At 43.9% G+C, this 22,026-nt stretch overlaps 1 protein-coding gene across 1 annotated transcript in view; it reads left to right on the top strand.

The window, feature by feature from the left end:
* LOC119796881 (myosin-11-like) overlaps positions 1-22,026 on the top strand; it is a 51,301-nt gene that overhangs the window by 23,275 nt on the left and 6,000 nt on the right. The window contains exons 8-40 of the mRNA XM_038305646.1: positions 846-872; positions 1,451-1,474; positions 1,555-1,647; positions 1,818-1,881; positions 1,973-2,071; positions 2,160-2,303; positions 4,210-4,305; positions 4,390-4,508; positions 4,584-4,736; positions 4,817-4,990; positions 5,069-5,242; positions 7,215-7,329; positions 7,406-7,593; positions 7,675-7,796; positions 12,606-12,675; positions 12,745-12,905; positions 12,980-13,088; positions 13,196-13,327; positions 13,393-13,599; positions 13,897-14,034; positions 14,103-14,226; positions 14,527-14,698; positions 14,786-14,998; positions 15,185-15,329; positions 15,406-15,612; positions 15,745-15,849; positions 15,916-16,068; positions 18,191-18,439; positions 19,165-19,377; positions 19,453-19,665; positions 20,905-21,066; positions 21,144-21,272; positions 21,456-21,544. Of these exons, the coding sequence (XP_038161574.1) occupies positions 846-872; positions 1,451-1,474; positions 1,555-1,647; positions 1,818-1,881; positions 1,973-2,071; positions 2,160-2,303; positions 4,210-4,305; positions 4,390-4,508; positions 4,584-4,736; positions 4,817-4,990; positions 5,069-5,242; positions 7,215-7,329; positions 7,406-7,593; positions 7,675-7,796; positions 12,606-12,675; positions 12,745-12,905; positions 12,980-13,088; positions 13,196-13,327; positions 13,393-13,599; positions 13,897-14,034; positions 14,103-14,226; positions 14,527-14,698; positions 14,786-14,998; positions 15,185-15,329; positions 15,406-15,612; positions 15,745-15,849; positions 15,916-16,068; positions 18,191-18,439; positions 19,165-19,377; positions 19,453-19,665; positions 20,905-21,066; positions 21,144-21,272; positions 21,456-21,544 (4,583 nt within the window). The remainder of the gene's footprint in view (positions 1-845; positions 873-1,450; positions 1,475-1,554; positions 1,648-1,817; positions 1,882-1,972; positions 2,072-2,159; positions 2,304-4,209; positions 4,306-4,389; positions 4,509-4,583; positions 4,737-4,816; positions 4,991-5,068; positions 5,243-7,214; positions 7,330-7,405; positions 7,594-7,674; positions 7,797-12,605; positions 12,676-12,744; positions 12,906-12,979; positions 13,089-13,195; positions 13,328-13,392; positions 13,600-13,896; positions 14,035-14,102; positions 14,227-14,526; positions 14,699-14,785; positions 14,999-15,184; positions 15,330-15,405; positions 15,613-15,744; positions 15,850-15,915; positions 16,069-18,190; positions 18,440-19,164; positions 19,378-19,452; positions 19,666-20,904; positions 21,067-21,143; positions 21,273-21,455; positions 21,545-22,026) is intronic.

Genomic DNA, 22,026 nt, shown 5'->3' on the forward strand with positions numbered 1-22,026 from the left:
CGCTCTGGAGAGCAGAGTTCGCTGCTTTTAGATGTTGTCTCCAAAGTCTCCAGTAGCAGAAAAAAGTCTCTAGATTTGGCGCTAGGAGCTTTTTAGAAATCAAAGTGCTAGAGGGGTCTGAAAAGTGGCTAAATATAGCGACTAAAGCGCTAAGTTGGCAACACTGCTCTTTGCATCGTTTGTTTTCAAATGGTTTGCTGCTGTCTGTTTGGACCTTTCTGAACATGTGCAGCAAATAGACTGATCCAATATGGTGGACACTGAAGGGGGGGGGGGCTGAGACACACTTAATATTATCAGCGTTCTGATGGAATTTTAGCAAAAGGATTTTTATCAAAAACATATTTAATGTGCACAGATAAGGAATAGTTGTATTAACCATACATGGAAACAGAGTTTTATGGGGCCCCCAGGAACTTGGGGCCCTAGGCAGCTGCCTAGTGTTGCCTAATGGTAACCCCCCTGCACTGACCTCTCAGTGGACCTCAGTCAGCTGATCCTAATCCTGCAGGGAATCTTCAGGAAGTGTTGTACAGCGAGGTCTCAGAGGAACCTGATGAAGCGGCCGTTTGGTGACGTCAGGTCTTATTTCACCTTGGCTGGTCCTCCATCCATCCCAGACTGTTTCCTGGTCCCAAACTCTCCTGGATCCGACGCAGCACTAAAGTCAGGGATGATTGGACGTCATCAGGGTAGAAGGTGTCTGAGTTTCTGCTCCTCCACCTTCTCTGATCCAGAGATCCTCTCTTAAAATCCGGTTTAATCAAACGCAAAGTTGGCTGTGAAAGCTTCCGTGTTTTACCCATCTAAAATCCTTAAATTCTGAATTTTCCTGTATGTCACAGGACTCGGTCGCTGCAGCTGTGGCCAAGGTGAGGACAGACTCCTTGGTGCTGGTTTCTCCTCCTGCTGCAGCTGCTGGGGTCTCTGCTCTTCTGTTGCTTCCCTCTGAATGAGGAATAACTGCCAAAAAAAAACAGATACACTGGAAAAATGATCTAGAAATAAGTAAAAACTTCTGAAATTTAGTGTATTTCCCCTAAATTAGAGCAGGTAAATGAGATAGTTTGCCAATGGAATGAGTAGTTTTACTATTAAAATAAGATAATTAGATGATATGCACTTAAAATAAGACAATGCAATTGTGTTTTTCTTATTTTAAGTGTAAATTGTCTTGGTCTATTGGCAAAATGTCTCTTTTATCTCCTGAATCTAAGAAAAAATGCACTTATTTTAAGAAAAAATAACTTTTCTAGATTTTTTTTTCCCAGTGTAGAGCTTAATATCGCCTCCTACTAAGGGTTATAGTCGTGTTTCATCTAGAAATGACCTTTCGGGCTGAAGATTCATTTCTGGCTTTTTCCGCTCCGCTGTTTCAGTCGGTTCAAGTTAAATAAACCAGATGAATAAACATATTTTTAACGGCTTGTTTTTCTGACTCTTCTTGCAGCAGCAGTCAGGATCTTTGGCCTATGTGAGTAAAACTCATCTGGGTTGTTTGTTTGGATGAACCCTCGCCTGCTGGATAACGTCCCGCCTGTTTCTGACCTGCAGGGGGAGCTGGAGAAGCAGCTGCTGCAGGCCAACCCCATCCTGGAGGCCTTTGGCAACGCCAAGACCATCAAGAACGACAACTCCTCCAGATTTGTACTTTTTTTTTTTCTTCTCAGACATTAAAATAGAAGGTTTCAAGTTTTAGGATTTCTCTCCAAGCTTTTGCATTTGGGTTTAACTTAGAATGAGCTTCAGATCATCAGCGTTCTTACGTCCTGACAGATAAACTTCAGAGATGTTTCACAGCTGCTCTCCTTCCACAGGGGAAATTCATCAAGCTGAACTTTGACGTGACCGGCTTCCTCGTTGGAGCCAACATTGACACCTGTATCCTTTTTCTGAGCTTTTTTATTTCCTCTGTCTTCCTAAATGAACCAACATGAAGGATTGTCTGCTTAACCCCACCCAAACTGAACAGATCTGCTTGAGAAGTCGCGCTGCATCCGTCAGGCCCAAACTGAGAGAGCTTTCCACATCTTCTACTACATGGTGGCTGGAGCTAAAGACAAGATGAGGGGTGAGAAGGACCGACCTGCAGGACGGGGTAGAGAGGGGATCATCTCTGGGTTTTTGGATGGTGATTGTGATTCTCTGTGTTCCTGCAGAGGAGCTTCTGTTGGAGGACTTCAACAGCTACCGCTTCCTGAGAGCGGGTCACGTGGAGATTCCAGGTCAGGAGGACGACCAGCTGTTTGACGAGACTCTGGAAGCCATGGAGATCATGGGCTTCACTGAGGAGGAGAGATTAGGTACCTATAGACCCCCTCTAACCGTTCCCGGTGTTTCTTGGTAATTTAGCTGCTCTTTTTAAATTGTTGTTCTTTGAAACTCTAAAGAAGGCCACTGGTTCCATATTTCTCCTTTGTCTTTTATTCAGCACTTTTCACTCTGACAACCATTTCTGAGCTTCCAAGAGCTCAGTCCTTATATTAACAATTAGCAAAACAAAACAAGAATAAAATTATTAATCTAATTTACAAACTCATCTACATAAAGAAAGAGTCCGCAAAATAAACAATATGATACAAGATAACAAAAAAAGTTACTTAAAAAGAAAAACAAACAAAGCATTATTCCAAAGAAAACCCTCTAATTGTCAGAACCCAGCAGGGTAATCAATGACATCATCATCATCTATCAATTTAGCAGGAAATACTGGGAAAAACAATGGTGAGTAAAAAGGAAAACAAATACCATGAATTTACTTTGAAACAAAATAAAGAATATCAACCAATAATCCAGAAGTAATAGCTTTAATCCGTGATAGTAAGTGAAGCAAAGTTGCAAACTAATGTTTAAATTTAAGCATTAAGAATCAGAAAAAAAAAAAGAATATGGGACAAGTGATGAACACACACTGAACCACTATGTCAAAATCCCGTTGGACTGTTTCTAAACAGTAGTGATGGGTTGATGAGGCGTCATGAAATGTTTCGACACATTACCAAACTGTATTGATACTGTGTCGATACTGTGTCACTGAATACTGACACCTGCTGGACATTAAAAATCCCTACAGGCAACCTAGTTGACAGAGTTAACTGACACTGATTTGATGACCTATTATATACACTAATATGATGCAATTCATTGTATGATGCATTGTATTATTATTAAAACATATTTGATATTTTAGACACAGTCAATGAATAATGAGAACCTGCATCATAATGTAATAATCTCTAAGTAAACATGTAGTAAATGAAGATGCTTGTTCACTGGTATTTTTTTTACAAATTTTTATTCAAAAAAATAAGTTGTTGCAACGTTTTGAAATCCAGTCTTTTTTGATATTAGTTCTCCAGCTGTGGAAAACACCCGCTCACACGGCACAGATGAAGCTGGAGTGCACAAAAATTTTAAGGCCAGGCGGAAGAGGTTTGGATAAACAGTCCTTTGGTTTTTCCAATATAAAAGAGGATCCTGGGACCTCGCAATATTGCCCTCTGCCATGTTTCTCTGCACCTCAAGGATGGCATCAGCTGTGGCACTTTTGGTCTGCCTCCCCACTTCGAGATCAAAATGTTCCCAAAGGTCATCTTAAAAAAAAAAAAAAAAAAATAGTATGTTAGTACATGAATCAAGTGGAAACTCTGAGAGGAACAGGATGAAACAAGGAAATGAAAACAAATACCTTATTTTCCGAAATGACATCAAAGTGGTCCCACACGGCAGAAACCTTTCTTTTTGCATGAGGAAGCTCCATAATTTCTGATAAATTTTATATTCGCAAAACACGCAAGATTGTTTTGGCAGATGCATCTCGTTGGCAGATGCGCTTCCTTATAAAGGCTTCCTTATAAAGGCTTATAAATCAGTTCGAAACATCGGTCACGTGACCGATACAGGTACTGTTTCAGTCACGTGACTTTTCCGTAGCGATACACACGTCGACACAGGTTTCGCTCTATGAGACCGACACATGCGCCGACGCATCGGTGTTGCCCGACCCATCACTACTAAACATGATCCATATCTCAGGACCACAAGGATGGGAAATGATCTTAAATCTTGGCATATAAGATCAGGATTTTAGTAAACCCAAGGGGATTCTGGGAAATCATGCTGCTGGAGTGCACTACAGGGATGGATGGAGGGTTGATGGATGGATTGATGGTTTAGCAGAGTAACTAATCACTTGTTCTAAACCTTCAGGGATGTTGAAGGTGGTTTCCACTGTTCTCCAGTTGGGGAACATCAAGTTAGAGAAGGAGAGGAACAGCGAGCAGGCCACCATGCCCGACAACACCGGTAACCATAGCAACTCTGCATCACCAGGTGTGTGAGGAAAACCTGCAGCTTCTCTGACTCCTTCTCCTTTCCAACAACACGCAGCGGCTCAGAAGGTCTGCCACCTGCAGGGCATCAGCGTGACCGACTTCACCCGCGCCATCCTCACACCCAGGATCAAGGTGGGGCGGGAGGTGGTGCAGAAGGCCCAGACCAAACAGCAGGTACTGATCCGTTTCAGGCATCAGTCAGCGTCATCTCTCGGAAAGCGTTCTCCTAAAATCCGCCGTCGCTTCCAGGCTGACTTTGCAGTGGAGGCTCTGGCGAAGGCCATGTATGAACGCCTGTTCCGCTGGATCCTCGCCAGGGTCAACAAGACGCTGGACAAGAGCAAAAGACAGTCGTCGTCCTTCCTGGGGATCCTGGACATCGCTGGCTTTGAGATCTTCGAGGTGACGTCCTGCAGAGGAACGTTGTTTGTTGGTTTCATGGATTTCTGCCTTCTGAACTCGGAAGCGTCTCCCTCCTGCAGGACAACTCGTTTGAGCAGCTCTGCATCAACTACACCAACGAGCGGCTGCAGCAGCTCTTCAACCACACCATGTTCATCATGGAGCAGGAGGAGTACAAGAGAGAGGGCATAGAGTGGAACTTCATCGACTTCGGCCTGGACCTGCAGCCCTGCATCGAGCTCATCGAGAGGCCGGTGAGATCGGCTTCATGGAAGCCAGAGACACCTGGAAATGATGTAAAGCTAAGATCTTTATGTTCTGCGTCATTCCAGAACAATCCTCCAGGCATCCTGGCGCTGCTGGACGAGGAGTGCTGGTTCCCGAAGGCCACCGACCAGTCGTTTGTGGACAAGCTGATGAACACCCACACAGGCCACGTCAAGTTCTCCAAACCCAAACAGCACAAGGACAAGCTGATGTTCACCGTGCTGCACTACGCTGGGAAGGTAACCAGAACCTCAGACCCAGAACCTCTGCTCTTTATGTTCTTCCTCCAGGCAGGCAGGAGTTCCTGGACCTTCTGCACCTCCGGTGTCATCATCATTCAGATGATTCTCTGCGTAAGCCGAGCTGGATCCTTTAGTCAGCAGGACTCTGTAGAGCTCAGCTACATGGTGAAGATGCAGTTTAGATGCTGATTGAGGCGTGTTGGATCAGCAATATATAAATCTATATTAGGGATGGGACGATTTATGAAAACCGTCAGAATCGTTCGGTTCGCGTGTGTTTCGTTCGGTTCCTTTTTCTCATAGGCGAAGCGTTTACACTCCAGAGCAGAAGGTGGCGGAACTGCGACCAAAGCCAACCACCAGTAGTAAACAAGAAGAAGAAGAAGCGAAGCAGCGTAGCCGGGTGTAGCAGAAAAAATCAGTTGTTGTGGAGAATTGTGTGGGTATGGCGAGTGGGAAAGAACAGGAGTTGGAAGACGCGCCAGCAGCACTTTATAGGTCTGCTGTATGGGACCACTTTGCATTTAGAGTGACCTACGATGACGGAGGAAAGAAAGATGTGGATAAAAGTGCAACAGCGTGCAAGCATTGTGCAACACGTTTTGTTTATGCTAACAGCAACACGACCAACATGTCATGCTAACCCTGAAATCCCTCATACTCCGTCAGCGCTCCGCCCCGCTGCGCTCCAGACCGGCTGCTCAAAGCAAAGCCTACAGCCTCCACTGTGGCTCCCGTCCGCTCCGCTCTGAGTTCCTTGGAGATGGTAGAGGGCATGCGCCAGATGATTAAATTCAAAGCAGCAAAACATACGGAAATGATCCAGGGTTTCCGCGGATCATTTAAAATAATTACAATCCATTCTTTTTTGGGGGATTTTTTCATTAATTTCATAAATTTTTATGGGATTTCAGTGTAACAATCAACATGTATCGAACCGAACCGAACCGAAAACCGTGACCACAGATATATCACTGTATATGTAAAACATCCTCCTCTGTCAGCTGAGCAGATTAACCCCGACCAATAACGCTTGAAGATTTATGTAACAGCTTGTCGCTTTCAGCCAGAACCCACAGGAATCTCCAGTATCTACCAGTAGCTGTGTCTCTAAAGTAGAGCAGGGAAAGTAGTTTTTATTGTTGAGAGAGTACAAATTATTTATCACTCAAAATTACTTTAAAATCACCAACATTCGATGAAAACGACCCAAAAGCGTTGCCGGCGCCATTTTTGTTGTTTTGTACACATTCTCGCGTGATTTGAAAAAGGCGCGTGATTTTCCGCCAGATGGCGTGATTTTTGTCCACCTGGCGGTAATTTTGATGCAGTTACCAAAACGACAAACGGCTGCATTTATTTTGTCAGGGAGAACTGATCCTGAGTCGTTAAAAGTCAGGGAATTCTGAAATGATGTCAGACTGTGGAAACCCTGAATAAAATAACTATGTATAATGATTCTCTAGAAAAGTCACATTATATTAATAGTATTATCTTGTATAAACATACGGTGACTCTAAAATAAAAGTTATTCATTTGTGACATTGATTTCTGTCTTGTGATTAATTGTTTTTAACATTACAATTTATATTTTTCCAAGCACACAACAGTTTAAAGCAAAGTTTAGTTTGAAAAGAATGTGAAGGAAGGATTGAAAAGCATGTTAACACGGTAATGTAGGCTTGAGTTCATTATCTGACGCATGCAGATACACACCAGGAACCTGGAAACTTAAAAAATACTGAATTACAAAAAACATTTAAAAAACAAACATCTTTCATTGATATATATACAAAAATGAATATTAGGAACTATATTTATCAAACATTATAATGGGCAAGTAAAAATTGTTTCCGGGCAAATGAAATGTGAAAGTCACTTGCCCTTTGGGCAAGTGGTAAAAATCCTTAACGTCAACCCCTTTAGAGTTTCCCCTTTGACCTGCAGAGCTTCTGCTTCCTGTCTGCAGGTGGATTATAACGCCGCCAGCTGGCTGACTAAGAACATGGATCCTCTGAACGACAACGTGACGGCGCTGCTCAACAACTCCTCCAGCAACTTCATCCAGGACCTGTGGAAAGACGGTTGGTCCCATGACACCTACACTCACACATAAGCTGCCTGTTACCATGGTTACAGCATGGTACGTCTTCCTTTCAGTGGATCGAGTGGTGGGCCTGGATACCCTCACCAAGATGTCGGAGAGTTCGGTGCCCACCAAGTCCAAGAAGGGGATGTTTCGCACGGTGGGTCAGCTCTACAAGGAGTCGCTGGGCAAACTGATGACCACGCTGCACAACACGCAGCCCAACTTCGTCCGCTGCATCATCCCCAACCACGAGAAAAGGGTGAGCCGCGGTTAGATCTGCCCCCTGGCTGCTGACAGGAGGCACTTCCTGTTTGATTTTTACTCTCACTTCCTTCTGCAGGCGGGGAAGATGGACGCCCACCTGGTGCTGGAGCAGCTCAGGTGTAACGGGGTCCTGGAAGGCATTCGGATCTGCAGGCAGGGGTTTCCGAACCGCATCGTTTTCCAGGAGTTTAGACAGAGGTAAGGAGCTTTTTACCGGAAGGTTTCATCACCTGGAAATCAGTTAAAACCTTCAGAACCATCTGGAGTGTGAAATCTAGCTGATATCTTTTAAGTGTTAGAAGTCAAAAAGGTGGACGGGTGCTAGCTAGGGCTGCAACTAACGATTATTTTGCAAATCGATTTAATCTATCGATTATTTTTTCATTTAATCTACTAATAGTCGGATAGAAAAACTTTCCTTAAAGAAGATTTTACAAAATTAAATTAGGTGAAACTAAAACTTTTCCCACATGAGGAGTTCTGGATAGAGCGTATTGACAGATGAAATGGTTTTCATCTTAAATGCAAAATGTTTACATATTTCTATTTACAATTCTGATATAATTACCGCTATAAGTGGGTTGCTTTGTCAGCTAAAAGCATGTTGTTGAGTCTCTATACTCCAATCAACAATAAATCAATTATTAAATTAGTCGCCGATTATTTTTTTAAACGATTAATCAGATTAATCATCTCAGCCGTGGTACTAGCATTAGCCAGCTTTGCTAACGCCACACATTGCTGCCCTTCACTATCAGATCTGTACTGGCAGCACGATCGGCTCATTTCTGGCTCATCGATGACGGCGATTTATGAAAAAATACAGAAATTACGGATTTCTATCAATAATTATAACATGCATAATAAACTGCATTGTGTGAAATATTAATAATAACTTTGCTGAGAAAACAAACATCTTTACATCCTTTCTGTCGTCTGTAGCAGATCTGTCCTGGAAATATGATCCGAGTTCTGCTTCCAGCAGCACATTTCTCTGCTTTGAATTTGCAAAAACATGGAATGTTTTGTTTTATTTAAAATAATAGCTTAGTAAACAATACATAGTTATAAATATTATCATATGAGTTGCTTAGTGAAGATGGATCAGAAGATTCTCTGTTTCACTACTGGAGGGTAGTGATACGCTGACAACCATATAGTCCAAAAATATTGAGCTATATTTGTATAATAGTTGATAACTGTCTGCAGTTCAATGCAGTGAGGAATGTTCTGATCTTTATATTAGAGAAACTAAACAACCTTTTAAAGACATAGACAGGTTTCTGATATTACAGGCTAACAAATAAGCCAAACGACCCCCATTCCAGAGGGAGGGACCCGTTCGTCTGTTTCAATTCGCATGTTTTCTAAACTAAAACCAGGCTTTGTTGGGCTGCTGGATAAAACCTGGAACTAAACGCTATTTCTGACATTTTAAATTGAAAAGGCTTCCTGGATGGAAGAGAAACGTCTTTAAACTTGGGGGAAAAAGTCCAGTGGATTGTTTTTTTTTACTTTTTCTGGAATGATTCTGACCTGGATGACTGGGAATCTTCACCAGCACGTTGATAACAGTATATATAGACAAGTACTTGAAAATTTTACATCATAAATTCCTAGAAATGCTTTTTTTTCATTGCTGATTTAAAAAGCTAAACAGTTAAATCCCCCTGATGAGAATAAAAGGTTTTTATCTGATCCAGTTGAGATCTCCTGGTTCAGAGTACGATTGGCCATCAATGTGGTCAGTGCAGCAATCAGGACACTGGACAGTTCCCCCTTTAGAACACACCGTCTGACATGCTGATGAAGATTCTCAGTCATTCAGGTCATAGTCATTCCTTAAAAATAAAAAAATATCCACTGGACTTGGTTTCCAAGATTTGAAAACGTCTTCAAATCTTGGAAACCAAGTCCAGTGGATATTTTTTTAATTTTTACGGACCACCGTCTGACAGTTGACATCCGTAGCAGCTATAGAATAGCATCTCCCTCCTAGCGTGAGTAGCAGCAGCTGTCCAAAGGTGACACTATTACCAGACATTTTATATGGAAATCAGGTGAGAACAAATCTTTAACTTAAAGGTATAGTGGAGAATTTTCCCAAATTTTTGAAAAGACCCGCTCCGGATAGAGAACGCTTATTAAATGCATGCAAGAAAGTGCACGAGCCTATTTCTCCTAGTTGCTGTTAGCATCGCTCGTAAAAGCTTATTTTCCAAGAGAAGATTTGCAATTTATCCACTATGTCAGACTCACGTAGGACGGCCTTACGTAAACATATTAGGAGGACCACTTATTTAGATTATTTACCATCCGGAAAAAGAACGTCCTCCACTACACCTTTAACCATGTAATGCCAAATGTATCGTATTTGATACATACGGTTTCTGAAATGTTTTGCTTCTGACACCTTTTGCATAATTTAATGGTAAAAACTTTGCTCAAAATCCTATTGTTCACAATCAGATATACCTGATAACAGCCAGTAGAAGACTACACAAAAAATAATCTTGACTTATCGCATAGAAATAAATTATTAATATCAAAAATATATTTTTCTGTTTTTTCTTTTTACATATTTTGTTAAAAGGCCAAATAAGGACTTCAAACCAAAAAAAAGTTATTTTCTGTTTTGTTTTATTCTTGGATCGGGCTTTAAAGCTACAGTGTGTAATTTTCAGCGACATCTAGCGCTCAGACTGCAGACTGCAGCAACATGAACATCCCCCCCCCCACCGCTTCTCCCCCCCAACTGTACGGCGAGCGTTACGGGACAAAATGTCTTCCACGACGTCCGCATCACCTACTTTCTCAAGTGATGAGGTTTGTTTACATAGATAATTTTACAGATAGTATTTCATTAGTCTGTGTAGGGTATAGATTTCATGTAGACTTTAGATAATAAATATACCCGTTATTTTTTCTACATCGTTGTGACGTTTTGGTGAGCTGCTTTGCATGGTGATATAAACAGACGAAGTAATTGTAGTCATTAGTTTAACAGCGAGATTGTGTTCGCTGGTAGAATATATATTCCCCGTTTACAGAGTCTAAGTCTTGTTTGTGGCACGGGGGTTACAAGGCAAGGAAGAGGGAGAGGAAGAGGGCAGAGAGGCCGGGGTGAGCGTGCAGCTAGGGCCAGCCGAGGGAGAGGTGCCTACAGCAGTGGAGGAAAGGCTTGAAGATCTCCAAAGGAGCCGGAGAGAAGTAACCGAGGTATATATCCGTAGCTCGCTAATATGCAGCTTCATATATCTGTCTCTCTCACACTCACACACGCCACTATCAGCTGTGGTAATTTTATGAAGCTGTGGCCTTATCTAGGTAATGCTACCAGACATCTTGACAATAGTTTGGTTGAAACGGGATGTGGGGGTGGGGTATTACGTGTATAAAAAGACAATTGTGTGTGTAGGATTAATTACCTGTCCAACAGAAAACTGGCGACTTGAGCGTCACTTTGAAAACCTTTTTCCTCCATCAGTGACTTCCATCGTGTAAATGCCGTGCCAATGTTGATCCGCGTTTTTTGTCACGCTTGCGTTTATTCTCGTCGTGTTTCCGCTTCTTAGATGACGGGGGTTCGGTGTCCGCCGCTTTTCGTTGTGATACAGAGTCGGCATGATCCTCCATTCGTCTGATGTTTGGCCAAACAGTTTGCAAAGTCACTCACGCCTGCCGCCTTGTTCACCTTTCTTGTTACCGAGGCGCAGTATACCTGCTTCTTCTTCTTCTTTGGTTTCAGGCAGACTAAACGCTTCTCAGGCATAATACTGCCATCTACTGTTCAGTACCGTTGTAGGTACCAGATTGACTCGGGCTGCCAGATTGACTCGGGGGCCTGCGCCTTTTGAGATGCGTCAGAGCGTCCGCCATCTTAAATGTGGCAAATCTGCAGTTTCTCAGTCACTTAAACAGTATCAGAGGGACTTTAATCTCTGAATATACTTTGTATTCGTAGTATTTTTGGTTTTGTAATATTACAAGTTTATTTTTTGTATCCCTTTAGCTTCATTCTCCTGAATTTATTCTCGTTACAAATGCAGACCGCGGGCTCAATGTAGTTTGTTTGAGTGGCATTGCCATAATGTCACGTCATCGGGAGGCGCAAGGCCCATGGCGAATTCGGTGACGTCATCAGAAGGCGCAGGGACCATGGAGAATGTCTTCGTAAAATTGTCCGTTTACAAACAGCAATCCCGCTTTCGAATAAAACCTACACCCCGCTATAATTACTTTAGTAAGCTGTCCAGACCAATCAAAATGTTTTGCGCAATTGTGCAAACGTTAAAACAATTATGTATTGTGACGTCATCAAAAGGCGCAGGCCCCCGAGTCAATCTGGCAGCCCGAGTCAATCTGGTACCTACACCGTCTCAGTTCATCTCTCTCAACTTGCCGTAGTTATTTTTGAGCGTCATGGGAGATCTCGCAATCGCTAGTTTGTTGCCTCTGCGCTGCCGTAGCGCAAAGATGTCAGCCTCCATGGCTGCGAGACCCGCTCCTATATAATTATAAATAACGAATTCTAAGGCAACGCAAATGTTATGGTTAAAAGGCTGAGCTCATAGGTGATGATAAATAACATAGTTATGTATAATATATTCAATTTCTGACTTTATATCCCTGTAATTATTACACACTGTAGCTTTAAAGGGTTAATAAGAGAAATAAAAAAATGTATTTGAAATCTAGTTTTAGCTACAGAAATAAAATGGTAAAAGGAAAGAAAACAACTTTATTAAATAAATGAATTAAATGGAGATGGGAAAGTTTCTAATGGGATAAATGACCTTGGTTCCAAAGAGTCGGTGGATTGAACCATTTAACATGTTTTCTCTGTATTATTATTTTATTAGATCCCCCCTTCTCCTTTCTCCCCTTTTTTGGCACCTATATACCAGAATTCCCATGTCGTGCAGCCATAGTAAAGGTTTAAAAGCTTTTACTGAAGAGCTGCACCCCAGGGTTGAAAATGAGCCGACCTTCTCATCCTGTCTGCAGGTATGAGATTCTTGCCGCCAACGCCATCCCTAAAGGCTTCATGGATGGAAAGCAGGCGTGCTGTCTGATGGTGAGTCTTTTCCTAAAAGCCGCCGACATGAAAAGCAAAGAATAGATTCAGTTATGCTTCGGTCCTCAGGTGAAGCATTTGGATCTGGACCCAAACCTGTACCGAATCGGTCAGAGTAAGATGTTCTTCAGGACCGGAGTTCTGGCTCAGCTGGAGGAGGAACGGGACCTCAAACTGACCGTCGTCATCATCGCCTTCCAGGCACGAGCACGAGGCTTTTTGGGACGCAAGTAAGAGGGACTCTTCAGGGTTTGGGCGTCCCAGATCCATCCAGAAAGTAACGTGTGGTGCTGGTTCTCTGCAGAGCGTTTAGTAAACGCCAGCAGCAGCTGACTGCCATGAAGGTCCTCCAGAGGAACTGTGCCTGTTACCTCAAACTGAAGAACTGGCAGTGGTGGAGGCTCTTCACCAAGGTTCTCCTCTGATCAAACAGCTCCACGCTGGACTTAGACTCTCTACAGAGTCGAACCTTTACGTTCGCTCCACCCAAGTTTAATTTTCATGTCTGTTTGTGAACCAGGTGAAGCCTCTGCTGCAGGTGACCAGGCAGGAGGAGGAAATGGGTCAAAAGGAGGAAGAGCTGAAGGCGGTGAGAGAGGTTGCGGCTAAGACTGAAGCTGAACTGAAGGAAATCAGCCAGAAACACACACAGGTGAGTCAAACGCAGCGTCTGGCTGAGCCAATCAGAGGCTATAAAAGGGATGCCTCTGCCTGCAGCTGGCCGAGGAGCGGGCGCAGCTGGAGCTGAAGCTTCAGGCCGAGGCCGAGCTGTACGCCGAGGCCGAGGAGATGAGGGTACGCCTGGAGGCCAAGAAGCAGGAGCTGGAGGAGGTGCTGCACGAGATGGAGGCGCGTCTGGAGGAGGAGGAGGAGCGCAGCATCTCCCTGCAGCAGGAGAAGAAGGACATGGAGCAGCAGCTACAGGTTAGACATCATTTAACCTGTGAGGGCCGGTTTACTGCCAGAGGAAGGCGAGTGGATTGATTTAAATTTTCTTTTTTTGGAGTTAATCACAAGGAAATTCATAATGGACAACACACTGAGTTGAGTTTTTTCCCTAATAAACTTCAAACTTAAAACCTTAAGTTGCAATTTTAAAATGATTAACCTCTATTTAATCTAATATCTGACTAAAACATGAGAGAAATATATATTTTTTAAACAACTGCGTAAGAATTCCTGCATTAAGGGTCTGCTGGTGTCTGATCCTGTGTCCTGCAGCTGATGGAGGCCCACATCTCGCTGGAGGAGGACGCTCGGCAGAAGCTCCAGCTGGAGAAAACGGCTGTGGAGGGGAAGGTGAAGAAAATGGAGGAGGACATGATGCTGATGGAGGATCAGAACAACAAGCTGCAGAAGGTAAGAGCTCCTCCTGTTCCAGGATGTTCCAGCTGCGCCTCCTGCTGACCGTCCGTCTCTGCTGTCAGGAGCGGAAGCTTCTGGAGGAGCGTTTGGCTGATATGAGCTCCAACCTGGCTGAAGAGGAGGAGAAGTCAAAGAATCTGGGCAAACTGAAGGCCAAGTATGAGTCGATGATCTCCGACCTGGAAGGTGAGTCTTTGGGAGACTTTATGGCAGCGAATAACGATCAGAAATAATTATGGGCCCTGAACTAGATATTTCCTTCAGAAATATCTAGTTCAGGGCGTGCAGGTGGAGCAGTGGGTCGCCGACCCGGGTTCAAATCCGACCTGTGGTCCTTTGCCGCATGTTTTTTTTCGACTACTGTCGAAAAATGATTCAATAAAAAAGTTGGTATTCAAAAATAATTGTGCCACACACTGTAACAAGAAAGCAATAATTTAGAAATAGTTATTCGCATAATTAGCATCTTTTTCTGAATGTATTTAGTTCGCATGAAGAAGGAGGAGAAGTCTCGTCAGGACGTGGAAAAGGCAAAGAAGAAGGTCGATGCAGAGCTGGCCGACCTACAGGAGCAATACGCCGACCTGCAGGCCCAGCTAGCCGAGCTGCGAGCCCAATTAGCCGCCAAAGAAGAAGAGCTGCAGGCTACACAGACCCGGTGAGATGAAAATACACACAATCCTCCAAGGAGCCAAAATGTGCTCAGTCCTAATCGCTTCCTAAGCATTCATTTCTGGGTCTGTAGTTTGGAAGAGGAGAGCACTCAGCGTGCAACGGCGGTCAAGAAGATTCGCGAGTTGGAATCGCTGCTTTCGGAAGTACAGGAGGACCTGGAGGCGGAGAGGACGGCGCGGGGGAAGGCTGAGGCGGCCCGACGGGACCTTGGCGAGGAGCTAAACGCGCTGCGCTCTGAGCTGGAGGACAGTTTAGATACCACCGCTGCTCAGCAGGAGCTACGGTCTGTATCACACCTGTAACGATCCACCACACTCACCAACCTTCTATCAATGAGTTTGATTTCAAAGAAATATTATGTTGGATAAAAATATCCAACAATAAAACGTGATATCATCTGCGTAAAGCTTTATCCGGGCGAACAAACAGCTGAGGTTTTATTTCTTTTATTCTTCTCGCTCATTGATAGAGCCAAACGAGAGCAGGAGGTAGCCATGCTAAAGAAAGCCATGGAAGATGAGGGGCGGAGCCACGAAGCCCAGATCCAGGAGCTCCGAGGGAAACACAGCCAGGCTGTTGAGGAGCTGGCGGAGCAGCTGGAGCAGGCCAAAAAGGTCGGTTCAATTCACCACGATAAACTTTAGCTTTACCTAACATCTCACTGATCCCTGTTCATCTGATTCCCTCCAGGTGAGAGCCAGTCTGGAGAAAGCTAAACAAGCCCTGGAGAAGGAAAGTGCAGACCTAAGCGCTGAGCTCAGATCCCTCGCCAGCTCCAAACAAGATGTAGAGCACAAGAAGAAGAAGGTGGAAGCTCAGCTGACTGACCTAAACTCCAGATTTAACGAAAGCGAACGGCAGAGAAATGAGCTCGGAGAGCGAGTGACAAAGTTAAACGTGAGTTAAAAACCTCATGACATGCATATGACGTCGATGAGCTATGGTTGATCCTAAGACGTTTAATTTAACCAAACAGATCTTCTTAATGTAGAAAAAGTGAAACTAACCCACAAAGATCTGCTGTGTTAGATGGAGCTAGAGAGCGTGACTGGCCTGCTGAACGACGCGGAGGGGAAGAACATCAAGCTGAGTAAAGACGTCTCCAGTCTGTCCTCTCAGCTCCAGGACGCACAGGTGAAAGTCACACCTGTTGACTGAAGCTCCGACGGTCCCAGATCACAACCTGTCCTTTTCCTCCAGGAGCTGCTATCGGAGGAGACGCGTCAGAAGCTGAACGTGTCGGGGCGTCTGCGTCAGATGGAGGAGGACAGGAACAGCCTGACGGAGCAGCTAGAGGAAGAGACGGAGGCCAAACGCGTCGTAGAACGGCAGCTTTCCAGCCTCAACATGCAGGTCAGGAGCATGAAGACAGTAGCCTCGTGAGACCATCGTGATCTCGCGAGCTTTCAAGGTTTCACTCGCAGATCAGTCTGGAGAAAATTTGGAGCCGTTCACCAAACGAACGTCCAATCAGCGTTGGCTTTGAGGCGGGTTGACGCAACGAGAAGCGCGACGGTTCAGTCTAAAGAACATGGCGGCTTCAGCCGATAAAACTAGCGTTAGCGTGGCTATCGAGCAAGTTTTATCGGAATTACAGAGTATTTCTTCACTGAAAGAAGAGCAAAACACTGCTCTGGAGGCTTTTCTCAGAGGAAAAGATGTTTTTGCTCTTCTCCCGACTGGTTTCACCAAGAGTTTGATCTATCAATTGGCTCCTCTTCGTCGTCGCTCTGTTAGCACGTCATATGCTTCGTTGATCTGATTGGTTTATTTGGCCCGTCTATCACCAACATAGGCCAATCAACTAACCAGTATTTTCGCCCCTTCCCAAAATTACTTCAACGGAAGGTTTCCACATGGATATGCGGAGCAAATATAGTAAAGCATTTACATTTTTCTAACACTCAGGATTGACAACTTAACTGTTTTAAACTCTTGCTGATTGACTTTGAAAAATTTAATCCTGGATTCTGACAAACAGACATGTCTCTTATTTGTGTCCCTAATTATGTCCAGAAAGAGCAGCTCAATCTGAAACTTTCAACAAATGGCTGCAGCAGGAGCTTTCCTTAAAAAATATAATTATGAACTTTAACAATCAAACTTAGTGGGCGGAACTAGAACCGATTTCATAGAAACCCTGACGTCTGATTGGCTGCCTCTCACTGAGAACGACAGCTGTCTGTTCCAAGAAAGTTTCATGATGAGTTTTATGCACAGATTCCATGAACCAGAGAGAAATAATGACAGTACCATGTAAATGAATTTATTAAACACCAAAAACTATTAATATAATGTAAATGGTATATTAAATTATTCAAAGGCTAATTAGTTTTTTATATTTCATAAATTGATGAAACATTAAATTATTTCAATTCAGTTTATTTCTATAGAGCCAATTTCCAGTTCACCAGATCATCCAGTCAGATTGATTCAAAGTTTTCTATCTAAGGAAAACCAGCTGATTGCATCGACTCATTGACTCTTCAGCAATCCCTCACACTGAGCATGCTTGTAGCGACAGTGGAGAGGAAAAACTCCCTTTGAACAGGAAGAAACCTCCAGCAGAACCAGGCTCAGTGTGAGCGGCCATCTGCTGAGGCCCACTGGGGTTCAAGGAGACAGAAGCAGACATAGAAAAAGAAGCATAGATACAAAAGGCAACTGTAAACATCAGTTGTGTGAATGCAGATCACACAGGAGATCACATACAATCAATCGCATATATTAGGAAATATGAACGACCACGCAGAAGTGAGCATTAATGCCTGCAGTGTGAACATAGCCTAAAACATGGAGGGGGATCCGTTACAGTCTGAAGGAAGCAAACGTTTGCTGATTTTCACTAAAACCCCACAGCTACACGGTGGTGGCAGCATCATAATAATGGGTTACTTTGCTGGAAACATCCTAGAGAACTGAGGGGGAGGATGGTTGTCTTTAGCGTCGTAGTGAGTCTGAGAAGACGTCAAACATCCTCTTCATGAGAGGAGGATTAAAAATAAATGAATCAGATTAGTTTCATATTATTAGAAAACCTCACTTTAGCAAACAAAGCAATGATTACATCATGTTCTCTCATCCTCTGAGAGCTTTAGTGTCCTTTGTTTGACCTTTGTTATATTTCTGCAGCATAAATATGATGTAAGATGTCAATGTTGATTTTTTTAAACTAGTTTTTAGTTTGCATGTGACATATAAAAGAGAAACAAAACATTTTAAATCTTCTTCTCATGGCTCGTTTTTGTCCCGTTTAATAAAACCTGAGATTTTACCAGAAGTTGGTACATTTCTGTTATCTACTGTAGGATTAACAATCAGGAAACTTGACTTTAAACACGTCTAAGGCCACATTTCTAGGATTTGTTGACAGTGATGTTGCCTTTGCTGGTCTGTTTTATCAAAACGTTTCCTAATGAAACCAGCAGTAGATCTGAAACCTTTCTGAGCTCCTCCTTGTCCTCCTACCTCCTAGTTGTCCGACCACAAGAAGAAGCTGGACGAGATGTCGTCCACGGTGGAGATGCTGGAGGAGGGGAAGAAACGGCTGCAGCGCGACCTGGACGCCGCCAACAGCGAGTACGAGGAGAAGGCCGCGGCCTACGACAAGCTGGAGAAGAGCCGCAGTCGGCTGCAGCAGGAGCTGGAGGACGTCCTCATGGACCTGGACAGCCAGCGGCAGCTGGTCTCCAACCTGGAGAAGAAGCAGAGGAAGTTTGATCAGGTCGGGCTGGAAATAGGAGATGACTGGTTGCTATGGTGATTACCACCTTTTCTTAGGAGGAAGGCGGGCCCTTGGCATCTTTTTCCTGGTAAACCGGAAATCAACATTTTAAGTGAAAAGTGTTACTCGATTCCAGGACAACACCTTATTATTGTGACATTCTAAAAAAATATGGATATTTTGATGGCAAAAATGTATTTAAATGGAGGTGGACTCCATTTGTAAGGGGTATACAAGGGATTAAAAATGCTTACTTGTCCTATAAAGGGGTAAACAAACAGTGAAATACATTAAAATAAATGTGTCTGATCTCTGCTCTCTGGAGGAACTTCATGTAATACTGCAAGTCCTCCAGCAGGGGGCGACAGAAATCCTTCTCAAGTTCAGACCAATCTGTGAGAAAAGAAAACACATCTAATAACAGTAATAAAATGTAAAATCTGAAATTTCGCAGCTCTAATTTGATAAAAAGGGAAAATAAATAAAATTACTTATTCATGTAATTCAGTAAAATTAAACTTTTTCTTGGCTTTTTTAATTTTTTATTTATTGCAAATTCTGCAAACATCACTCAGAATATTTCATGTAATTCTCAAAAAACCTCACAGCCCACATTTCCTCTTTAAAATGTGTTTAATTTTCTGAAATTTAATAATTTTAAACTTAATATAACACTCTGGGATCAGAGCTGCAGTGAAGTTAAATAACTGCTTGTTTATCCTCAGATGCTGGCTGAGGAGCGCGCCGTGTCGGCCAAGTTCGCAGAGGAGCGGGACCGAGCTGAGGCGGATGTCAGGGAGAAGGAGACCAGGGTGTTAGCTCTGAGCCGGGCGCTGGAGGAGAAGCAGGCGGTGCTGGAGGAGGCCGAGAAGGCCATGAAGACGCTCCGAGCTGAGATGGAGGATCTCATCAGCTCCAAAGACGACGTGGGGAAGAGCGTAAGAATCAGACACCTGAACACCAAACGTCCTGTTAGTGGAGACAGGCGGAGCTGACCTGTGATGATCTGTCAGGTTCACGACCTGGAGAAGGCAAAGCGCGGCCTGGAGGCCTTCGTGGAGGAGATGAGGACGCAGATCGAGGAGCTGGAGGACGAGCTGCAGGTGGCGGAGGACGCCAAGCTGCGTCTGGAGGTCAACAGCCAGGCGCTGAGAGCGCAGCATGAGCGGGAGCTGCAGGCCCGCGAGGAGATGGGCGAGGAGAAGAGGAAGCAGCTCCTCAGACAGGTGCAGCTCCAAGAAGTAGAAAGCAGTGGTTTTCTCCAGGGGGCGCTATTGATGGGGCTCAAAATGGTAGAAATAAAAAAATCAAGGCACAGCAGATGATTCACTTCATACGGAAGAGGATTAGGGCCACTGGAAAAAAAAAAGTAAACAGATTTTTACATTTTATTTCAGTTTAACATGGGAAAAAAGTCAGAATTCTGACTTTAATCTCAGAATTCTGACTTTTTTTCTCAGAATTCTGACTTTTTTCTCAGAATTCTGACTTTTTTCCCATGTTAAACTGAAATAAAATGTAAAAATCAGTTTACTTTTTTTTTTTTTTTTTTCAGTGGCCCTAATCCTCTTCCGTAACTTCATTTGTCTGATTGGAATCTGCCCTTTTTTTGTACACTGAATGTTAAACACTAAGTTTTTTTTACACATTGAATTCCTTACACTGAATGTATGTCTAGTAAAAATTTGCTTTAAAAAAATCAGCTGCAAAAAAATCACCTGGAAAAATTCAGCGGTAAAAAATTAAGCTGGAAAAATCAGCTATAAAAAAAATCAGCTGCCAAAAAATCAGCTGCAAAAAAAATCAGCTGTAAAAAAATCACCTGGAAAAAATCAGCTGGAAAAAATTAAGCTGGAAAAATCAGCTATAAAAAAATTCAGCTGCCAAAAAATCAGCTGCAAAACAAAAATCAGCTGCCAAAAATTCAGCTGTTAAAAAAATCAGCTTTAAAAAAAATTCAGCTGCAAAATTTTCATCTGCAAAAAAAATCAGCTGTTAAAAAAATCAGCTTTTAAAAATTTCAGCTGCAAATGTGTCGACCTTTTGGTGAACTCAGGCCAAAGCAATCTACATTCGATGCAGTCGAGCAGCTTCTAGCCAATGAAATGAGCTCATTTGGTCATGTGACTCAGCAGTTGGGCGGAGCTTTGTTCCTGACTGAATGAAGCTGAATGAGGAGATTTTCGTGTTAAATCGATGTGATTACAAAACGTCAGGTAGCTGCTAATAGACAGACAGAGTTTCTCATCTAATGGGACTGGGTGAAATAACTGAGCCAATCACAGCTAGTGCAGCACCCCCGTCTGCCAAGGCTCTTGGTTTGATCCGGAAGAAGCGGCCGGCGGCAAACTTGCTTTTTTTCTGACCAAAAATTCAGTGAAAGGAATTCAATGTGTAAAAAAGTTCAGTTTAAAATTCGACGTACGAAAAAAGGCAGATTTAAAATGCCTTATTGACCTCATCAGGTGCGAGATCTGGAGGCGGAGCTTGAGGAGGAGAGGAAGCAGCGAGGTCAGGCGTCCGGCGCTAAGAGGAAGCTGGAGGGGGAGCTGAAAGACATGGAGGACCAGCTGGAAGCCACCAGCAGGGGGCGTGAGGAGACGCTGAAGCAGCTCCGCAAAGTCCAGGTGTGCATTCAGACGGATGTTCTCTGGTAGGAAGGAGAGGCGTGGTTTGGTTCTGATGCTGCTCGCTGTGCTGACAGGGGCAGATGAAGGACCTCCAGAGGGAGCTGGACGACTCCCGTGCCGCTCAGAAGGAGGTGCTCTCCTCCGCCAGGGAGTCGGAGCGCAGATCCAAGATGATGGAGGCGGAGATCCTCCAGCTGCATGAGGTGCTGCCGCCTGCTTCCTTTGACCATATTAGGAAAATAACCTCTTATCGTTCATTCCTGCAGCCTGAGCCGACCTTTGACCCTAATAACACAGACAGAAATATTCCGACTCTCTGGGTTCCAGATATTTGATGCTTCAGTGACAGATGTTAAATGGTTTCTGATCTTTTCTGATCCGTCCAGCTGTTGGCAGCTGCTGAGAGAGGTCGGAAGCAGGCGGAGACGACGAGAGACGAGCTGTCCGAGGAACTGGCGTCCAACTCCTCTGGAAGGTCAGTTTACGTCCGCTGGGACGCGAGGCATTCCCTGTCCAGATGGCATATAGACGCTCCCTCCAACATTATCCCAGTCTTCCCAGTTTAACCCCAACGAAAGCAGCAGTGCATGAAAATAATGCAACTCATTAAACTCCAGCAAAAGAAACAAAGTTTGAAAAAAATCTGTTAAAAAGGATCAAAAAATGTTGAAATCATCCATTCATCCATTTTCTGTTACGCTTATCCCTGCTGGGGTTCAGAGGGGGGCTGGTGCCCATCTTCAGCTGTCCACCTGGACAGGCCGCCAGTCCATCGCAGGAAAACACAGAGACAAAAGGACAAACGACCATTAACACTCACACCTAAAGCCGGGCGAACGCTGTACGATTTTTTGCTCTTTTCAGGCCGATTTTCCACTCGTGCAAGAATTTTTCAATCGGGCAGACTTTGATTCTGATGGTGCGTGGTGTGGTGTACAGAGGGGGTAAGGAGGGGCG

This window comes from Cyprinodon tularosa, unplaced genomic scaffold (assembly GCF_016077235.1).
Source record: "Cyprinodon tularosa strain WSP-4 unplaced genomic scaffold, ASM1607723v1 ctg560, whole genome shotgun sequence".
Classification (NCBI taxonomy): domain Eukaryota; kingdom Metazoa; phylum Chordata; class Actinopteri; order Cyprinodontiformes; family Cyprinodontidae; genus Cyprinodon; species Cyprinodon tularosa.